The sequence below is a fragment of the Rhinichthys klamathensis genome, unplaced genomic scaffold (assembly GCF_029890125.1).
Source record: "Rhinichthys klamathensis goyatoka isolate OS25496 unplaced genomic scaffold, OSU_Roscu_1.1 h1tg000330l_1, whole genome shotgun sequence".
NCBI lineage: Eukaryota > Metazoa > Chordata > Actinopteri > Cypriniformes > Leuciscidae > Rhinichthys > Rhinichthys klamathensis.
This window is the reverse complement of record NW_026606845.1, coordinates 2926892-2936250: the sequence shown is the minus strand read 5'-3', so window position 1 is coordinate 2936250 and position 9359 is coordinate 2926892. Positions and strand designations below refer to the sequence as shown.

At 36.5% G+C, this 9359-nt stretch overlaps 1 protein-coding gene across 1 annotated transcript; it reads right to left on the bottom strand.

Moving 5' to 3' along the window:
- Positions 1 to 2329: 2329 nt before the first annotated feature.
- Positions 2330 to 9166, bottom strand: asf1bb (anti-silencing function 1Bb histone chaperone). Its single transcript, XM_056272084.1, has 4 exons — positions 8657 to 9166; positions 7280 to 7395; positions 5872 to 6048; positions 2330 to 2705 (listed from the first exon to the last, which is right to left on the bottom strand). Exons 1-4 carry the CDS (start codon positions 8763 to 8765, stop codon positions 2514 to 2516), a joined length of 594 nt encoding a protein of 197 aa, XP_056128059.1. The 5' UTR covers positions 8766 to 9166; the 3' UTR covers positions 2330 to 2513.
- Between the last annotated feature and the right edge of the window lie 193 nt (positions 9167 to 9359).

Here is a 9359-nt window from a genome sequence, read left to right as displayed (position 1 = left end):
TGTCTTATAAAATAAACACATACAGTCAAACCACAAAAATTATAATTATAATTTTTGATATTTTTTATACTTTTTAGTGTGTGCAGGACGTTCATTTATGTAAGTGAGGAGAGCTAAATAAAGTAAACTGTGATATTATACCCAAAAATTCTTCTTACTGTGGACTACAGTAAAATGTATACACATTTGGGACCAAAACATTTTCAGACACTTTGACCTGAACATATATATTTTTTTTTACACCACAGACTGAACAAAATGAAGCATTGCTTGGTAATTGGTTGAGCTAAATTGGTATATGATTGTGTAGTTAAATTTAACAGCTGACAGATATTCAACATAATTCATGTGTGAGAGTCTAACAAGGATGGACAAAACCAGAGAAATATCCACTGATCTGATAACTCTGACTTCTGCTCATATTTTATTACCATTTTCTAAACTACAGCGAATAAACTGATAATATAAGAAATGTTTAAGGTGTCTGAATAAATTTTGCTTTGACTGTATGTTGAACATTTCCACTGTTGTTGTCCTGGGAACATGGACTTAGTTATTTAGTATAACAGATTTTCCTTGAAAAAAAAAAATTGTCATGTCTTAAATCTTGAATGTAACTCGACACCCTTGCCTCATTTAGTATCCACGGTTCAATGAATATGCAAATAAGCCCCGCCTCCACTCACTCACTCAGCTCAGAGATCCACTGGTTGACGATCACACGTTGATCTGATTGGTTACGAGGTAGTGTGTGACGTCAGAAACACCAGCGATTTCAAACCGTGTTTTTGAGACTGTCTTTGGTTCACTGCAGTTTTAAGCAGAAAATACTCAGCAATGCTGTCGACATATGAATTTACACATGGTTTGTCTTAATAGACATATAAACAACATTAAAAGTTGTATTTTCACCACAGGAGGACTTTAAAAATTAACTAAATTAACGTTTTTATTACTCAACAGGCAAGTTATTTTATTGAACAGATACATGTATCTCTCTAACAGAGTTCACTGTAAAGCATGAGATATCGTGAAGGCTCATATTAATCCAGTCGTGCGGAGCCAAAGCACAACCAACACAATGTTCTTCCGCAAAATGCATGCGTTTTTTTAACCACAGGCCAAAAGTTACAAAGTGTCCCTTTAAATTGATTTTATTTCAGCTAAGTTTAACTTGATGTAATACAATAACTAAAACTACAATAAATAAATACTATAGACATATTTAAAATATTTTTTTTTACTAATTTTTTTTAACTTTAAATAAAATGGGAAAACACACACACACACACATATATATATATATATATAAATCTCAATCCTAAAACACTGCCCCGTTGGTCCTTGTACTGTAAACTGCAGTCATCCTGATTTTTTTTTTAAACAAAGCAAAAAGTATTTTCTGAAGCTTTATAAGTTTCTGCTCATGTGGCAAATATGAATTCCTGAATGCACATCATGATGTCGGCGTCGCCGGCCTCTCGTCCACAGACTGCACATTTCCACACACACATCAGAGGACAGAGAATAGAGGGAGGGATGAAAGGAAGAGTAGTTGTCTGATGTGATGCGTGGATCAAAGGTGGAGCAGCCCAAAGTGCCATCTCTAATAGCGGTTGCCTAGCAACATCATAAAAACACACACACACACAGGGTGTGTATCCGTATGGAAGAGCGAGAGGATGGAGAGAAAACCAAAGACCGCTTTACAAAGACAAAAGTTAATATTTATTCAGGCGAAGACTTTTCATAAACAGAAATCACATGGGAAGAAAAAGTACCAATATAAACCAGGCATTTAGATTAAAACCAAAACACTTCTCTAAATACTCTCACTCCAACGAAACAGAAACCGAGTTGTGAGGAGTTCCGAACGCATCCGAGAAAAACACTCCCGGAAAAGTTGCCGATTTCTGACCAGCGTGAATCTCACAAAAACACGTCAGTCACATTTCACTCCGGAATTAAAATAAAAACAAAGCTTACAGATGTTATTATTATTAATATATATTCTCCATGGGGATTTTTTTATTATAGCATCCACAATTTACACCAATTATTATTATATCATCAATAAAAATGTTTTATTTATTTGCAGTAATGAAAATGAGCTTGTTTTGCATTATAATAAAGACAAAATTGGGGTAATATTTGTAAACAAATCCAAAAAATGGATTGTATTTAAGGTAAATATGATTTATTTTTTTAACTGCGCAGAGAAATGTGACTGGATCATGTTTTCATGACCTGAACATGTTTCCACTAGTGATGCGCACCCGAGGAAACCAGAAGAAAACAGTCCATGTCTGCTGGTGCTGTAGGCTCCGCCCCCTGCTGCAGGCTCCACCCCCAGTGTGTAGGCTCCACCCCCTGCTGCTCGAGACAGGAAGTGCAAGAAAAGGCCTGAAAAGTCCCTGACTGTGTCCAATCACAACTGAGAGAACATGTAGGTGTATAAATACAAGACAACACATGTATTACTTTATGAATGAGGTTGTTGTTGCGTGTCAGTCCTATAAGCAGTCCATGGAGTTGTCGGGCATGAGTCCGAGGGGCGGGGCTTTGCCGGGCATGGAAGTGGGCGGGAGCATGGTGTTGGGGGCGGGGTCTACATTCTCTGAATCTTCCATCTTGTCCATCGTTGCTTCCCAGTTAATGTGGAAACGGGTCACCCGAGGGTTCGATGCCAAGATGTTCCTTTGAAGCTGCGGATCGGCACAAAAAAAAAAAAAAAACATGATGAAACATGAAAAGGAATAATGATTTGTCAGCGAGACTCAATGCTAACATTATTCCTTAAAATGTAATATATTAGTAACACTTTACAATAAGGTCCCACTAGTTAACGTTACACTCTTAAACATCTTGGGTTATTTTTTCTACATAAATATTAAAATATAAATAAAATATTTTTGTGTTATTTTTTCAGTGTTTGAGTAGTTTTTGTGTTACCCAGATCCTTTGCTGCGTGTCTATGGTAAAATGCAGGTTTGAGTACGTGTTTTTTGTATCTATAAATCCGTTAATGTTCTGTATATCGTTTAATTTTATGCAAATCACCAATATCATTTATGCTATACTGTAAAATATGATAAAAAATAAAGGGATTATCATGCAAACCAGTGGTTGTGCGGAGTATTTTTTTTTAAGTTTAGAGGAAGTGAAGAAGAAAAAAACTAGTACTATAGTAAAAACGAATCAACCAATTATGCTGGGTTAAATAAACAACCCAATTTGCTCCTATATTTACCCAGCCATTGGGTTGTTTTTAACCCAGTTGTTTTTTAGAGTGTAGTTAATGCACTAACTAAGATTAACAATGAGCAATAATTAAAATACATCTGTTCATTGTTATTTATGTGAGCTCAGGTCCATTAAATAATATTAACAGATACAGAACACTGTATTAGTAAATGTTGAAATGAACATTAAGACTTTTTTCAATGTTAGCTCATGGTAACTAGTGTAGTTAAAGGGGTCATGACAGTCTTTGTACCATTCAATCATCCTGCAATTGTCATAGCTTAAAACATCCTCCTCATTATAAACAAAGCGTTTATTTGATCAATCTAAAAAAAAAAAAAAACGGCTCGTTTGGCAAATATATTTGCATATGCCCGCCTCCAGAGCAAGACATCCACCAATAGTGTTACATCATCACATCATAGGCCCCGCCCACTGGCACTCAGTCGCTTAACGGCTGATACTCGCCTACACGATGTGAGCGTCGCGTCAAACGCAAACAGAAGCCATTATAAAACACTTACATGCAATAGCGAGTGAGTGTTAATACGGTTTCCTATGCAGAGACGTCAGCCAATCATAACAGTGGGCGTTAACCGGCAAGCCTTAAAGGAGCCGCGCCTTAAAAACGGATCATTTCAGACAGAGGCTCAGAACGAGGGTTGAAAGAGTCTGTATTTATATATTTGTTTGGGTTTTTTTGTACAAAAACTTTAACCTTATTAGTACACCTCAAGGAACATATTAAAATAATTTAAAAAATCCATGTCATGATCCCTTTAACTAATGTTAACAAATGGAAACCTAATTGTAAACCGTTCAATTATACCTCAGTAGTGGTGTCTGTTTCCCATTCACCCGTTTTATGCGTCAAATGAGTTTTACATATTCATTGAATGGTTTAAGAATCTCTTATTCACAACAGAATGGGATTAATGGAAATATGGGATTCGGGAACTACACGCACAATGGCAGCGATCCGGAATGGTTTAGCAGAATGAATGATAAGCGATGCTGGGCTATAAACGGCAGACACCTGCCTCTTTGATCTGACCGCATCACCACACTTCACACACAGCAGATCTGTGTGACACAAACACACTCTCAACGTATAACATGCATCGTGTGTATGAGTGCCAATGAGTCTTCGTCTAAATGCACATCTGTATTCCTGCTTCCCATATTCCGGTAAAAATTCATAGTTTCAATATATTATATATTAATAATATCTATATTAACTGTTATATTGATGTATATAATTCATTATGCTCATTCGGTAAAAACCAGTGTGTAAAATATGCTTTAATAATGTTTTACTCGAATTTTACTGTATTTTACTTGCTGTTAATATTTGGTTTTTACCCACCTATTTTTTATGAATGCGCATTTTGAGATATCGCATAAATTTCTTTATTTTTTTTAAATGCAGGATGGAAACGCCAAGATACGCATAAATTCAAAAAATGCGCATAAATTAAACGTATGCGCTCAATTGATGCGTGAAAATGTGTTATCCGATAAGAAAACATGCACATAAACTACGATGGAAACACAGATGGAAGCAAAATCTGTCGTCAATAATGACCTCTATGGAAGAATAAAAAACATAATTTCAAGTTTATCTCACACAATTCTAAGAAGAAAAATCAGAATTGATATAAACTCGTTGTTCTGTCTTTTTTCCTCAGTACTCCGAGTTTAAATCCTGCAATTGTGACTTTTTCCCTGAAAATTGTGATATAAACTCACAATTGTTATAAATTATGAAGTTATAAAGTTCGAATTAAGAGATATAATCTCACAACTGCAAGAAAATGTCAGAATTTGTGATAAAATGGTAGGTTTAAATATTATTTCATGCTGTAAATGTAGGGCTAATACATTATGCCACCTATAAGCTGCATATGTGAATATAATAATATTGTACTATTATTATAATATATATATATATATTATAAATAAATAAATAAATAAATAATGTAGACCTATAGTTTACATCAAATTCAGGCTTTAATAGTAGACGAATCATGGAAGGTTTCATCAGTCCAGTCAGTCTGTTTATTGGCTAGCTTTAGCTTCAAAGGGCAACAACATATACTATAAATATTAAGACCATCTTTTTATGCATTTTGTTTCTGACATCCTCTGGTTTCATAGATTTTGCTCATTTTCCTCCACTTGTTACCAGGTGTTTTTCTGCCATCACGGTGTGTGCGTAGCTGCAAGTGACGTAACTGTGACGTCTGCTCACGAATTTCATTGATATGAAAAAGACCAAAACTTTTCTAGATATTTGGCGCCAGTTTAACAGGAAGTGATGATTTTGTTCTCATCGACATCCGACATTGCAAGCTAAATTCACAACTTTGGATGAAAACATAGCTAATGATTATAAATATCGAGATAATGGCTCATTATTTAGCAAATCAATAAACCTTTAAGACATTTAAAATCAAAACAGTGTTTTATAATAGTCTTAATTTGACTCTTTAGTTTGTGTACATTCATTTTTCAACAGCAGTACAACCATAATTTGTGGAATCCTACTCTTTTGTGTGTGTGTGTGTGCTGTAACACTCAGCACACACACACTCAGGTCGCAAGCTCAGTCTGAATGTAATGTCTCACCTGTGTGTAGTTGGGTTTGACCGGCGGGTTTTCCCGTAGCTCGGGCTCTGTGTACTCATTGTTGACGTAGTATCCGATGCGAATGAATTCCTGTCTCCGATAGGTGCATGTGATCAGCACTACGGTCACGCCCACCGCATCACTCTCAGGGATCAGCCCAGTGTTTGGAGCGTCCGCCTGTCAATCAAGAGAGAGAGAAACTCGTCCTTCACTCAGATGCCTTCATTACACAACATGAGATCTACAAACGCCCCTTTGTCTAGGGGTGCAAAGTTCACAGAAACGGTCGAGAATTTTCTGAAACTTTCCAGGATTTTTAGGGGAGTTTTGGAAACTTTCTAGAAATTTACCAGAAATGTTCAGCCCCTTTTCAACCCTAAAAGACTAATCTGAGTTGATGATGATGATGCATTCAACCGTTTCCAAAAGATCAATACAGTAACACACTGAAAATAACTATGAGTGTAACGATGCCCTCGTGTCACGATTCGATACATATCACGACACGATATTATTGTGATACTCCAAGACATATGATGAAAGGTTAACAATAAATGTACTGTTGTTTAAAATGCAAAATTTGGTGTTACATTGTGTGTGTGTAAATGGCTTGGAATTGGAAACCCAAAGCACAGGACAATAGAGACACCAGAATAACAATATTCATGATTCTGAAGCTGAAAATACAGAATTATTATAGACGAATATTCTTTCACTGGCTAGATATTTTTAAAACCATGTAGACTTTTTACTGGTAACATCAGACATTTGGCATTATCAGGACGCACAAATATCCCCCCCCCCCCCCCCCCCCCCCCCCCATTGCATTATTATACATTATATTCAACATTATATATAGTAGTTTAATGTCGTACTGACACTAAAACTCTGAAAACTTGATTTTTTTTTCACACAGCAATTTTAATTTTGGGTGAACTTCACACAATCCATATTTGTATTGTGAAATATTGTGACACGATATATTGTAACTCCCCTAAAAATAACAGAAAATAACCTGTGTATTCGGTGGGATAAGCTGTCCGATAGTCTTATCTCAAACAAAGCTGAACCTCAGCTCAAAAACAACCTCACTGACTTCCCGGGACTCATCCAGGCATGCATATGGACGGCTGAATTTACATATTAATTTGGCCAACAACTATCTTCAATTGTAAGTGGTAAAATGTTTCATCGTTTAGCACTTTTTAGGAACTGAGAGAAATCTCAAAATTCCTCTTTAATCCAACGTGTGCACTTTACTGCAGATGTACATTGTATTTTCTCAGAGCATCTCTAGGTGGCAGTGAGTGCACTGCAATCTATTCACCAGGAAGGTATTATCACTGCATAGAGCTGAGATGGAAGAGGATGAAACTGCACTGAACCAGGAAGAAGTGTGTAAGCGCACCTGAAACACAAACATGTGTCTTCCTGCAGGAACCGGGCCGACCAGAACCGAGTCCAGGACCTGGTCGTACTCCTCGCTCTCTGCAGAGCCCACGTAGATGATCTTCCACTCCAGATCTGAGAGAAACCGAGGGATAAACTATTAGAAATAACATATTCAAATCTATCATTTGCACAAGGTCTTTCCAATACTATGAACTCAAGAGTAGTAAACAATACAGCAGATTGAGCATTTAGTGCAAAATTACCACAAGGATGTGAGTTTACATGCTTGTCGAATTGGACAACCTTCGTAGTCATTATAAGTGTATTTAGTGTTTTATATTTGGTTATGATATCAGGAGTATTATATTATTTGAGGTTTTGTATTTGTAAGACAACATTTCTTACCCTAATGTTAACCAAAAACCTTATCTCACTTATCAAAAAACTGATATTCTTAGGTTTGCCTTCAAATGTATGCCAGCAACTTTTAAAGAGCATTTTATTTGGCCATTAAGTGTCATAATCACTGTTAAGTTGGTGGCTATAACTGAAAACAATTCAATAACATGTTTTCTTCTCTCTTTTTTATGTGAAAAACCGTGTGGAAACAAGCCTAATGTTTTCTTTTTTTTACTTTGATAATGCAAATGCTGGGGAAAAGCAACAATGTCCAAAGGAATAGCTACATAAATCCAGCACAATATTTTTATTGTACGTACAAAAAATAGAAACATGTACATAATATAATGGCATAATATTACATTATACTTATATACATAAATAGATAAAAAATTAAAAACGGATTAGATATCACTGTAGTGCCCAAAAAAAAAGTGGTATAATTTACAAGTCTGGCAGTGAAAAATGTTTTCAAACTCTCGTTTAAGAGTGTTCATTTTTGCATATGGATATCAATTTACCAAACAAATTAAAGGGGCTAACTAATAACTTCAAGAGTGTCTCGCTTATAATTTGTGTTTATAAAATAAAACAAATGTATTTCAGTAATAGAACCGAATTTAACATTTCTAGTAAATTAATCATAAAGCTCAACTCGCAAATCTTCGTAGCGCTTCCGGACACGTGGTGTCATAACTTCCAACCAATCAAAGCCAGCACAAATACATTGGTTGTACTATCAGACCAATCAGCGAAGGAGGGGCGGCCTCGCGCTGTCATCGAACTCCCCGCCGGCGCCAAAATATTAAGCGCGTGAACACTAACAACTGACAATAAGACTTTTCCCGCGTAAAAATCACCATGACAATTCGAATTATTCTTGCTGATTACGGAATAATGACAGCAAAAAAATGCTTCTAAAGCCTTCGGTATTCGACTATACAGTAATTACCAAGTTCGTGTTTAAATAGTGTTAATTTGTGAAATCGCTCACCTTCAGGTAGGTCCTCCATGCATTCAAACGTGATCTCGAACTGAAACGGGTTTCCAAAAGGACTGGGGTTATCCAGAACAGCCACGTTCAGCACCTGCACTTTGGCCATGATGGTTCACAGGGTTTGATGCACAGAAATCGGCCTTGTGTTTACGGAAGAGATCCTCTTAAAAACTGCCCGATTCACCGAGACGTCTGAGGTAAATCCAGCGGGAGTGTGAAAGCAGAGTCAGGGTTTTTCCACAAAGGACCTCAGCTGTTGCATGTGAAGAAGAAGAAGCAGGGTTTCTCTTGGTGGGGTTATTAGTTCTCTTTTTAAACTATTCAGATGGTCGCCATACATGCATTTTTACTTATTGCTGGAACATCTTGAAGAACATATCATTTAATGCAGGATTAGCATGAACATGGTTTCAAATAACCAAATGAAAGAATCAAAACCCGTCCTTTCCCCAGGATCCTGAGGGAAAAGCTTCTCTAGATGCCGCAAAGACACTGAAATGACAGAAGCAAGTGCTGTTGATCTGATGTCTTTTTCTTCCTCTCTGAGGACTTCAGTGGGATGAATCTGCTCTTCATTGCGCCCTGCTGGACTGGAGAAGTCTTTATAGCACAATAAAGCAGATCCTACAACAATTCAATATGAAATAAAAACAAAAATGCGGTGATAAGAGGCATTTGAACATTTTATTAAAACAGAAGC

Coding starts and splice junctions, on each gene's coding strand:
- asf1bb (XM_056272084.1), bottom strand. CDS start 8,765: ATGGCCAAAGTGCAGGTGCTGAACGTGGCTGTTCTGGATAACCCCAGT. Junction 7,396..8,656: donor CATGGAGGACCTACCTGAAG/GTGAGCGATTTC, acceptor GGTTTCTCTCAG/ATCTGGAGTGGAAGATCATC. Junction 6,049..7,279: donor GACACATGTTTGTGTTTCAG/GTGCGCTTACAC, acceptor CTTGATTGACAG/GCGGACGCTCCAAACACTGG.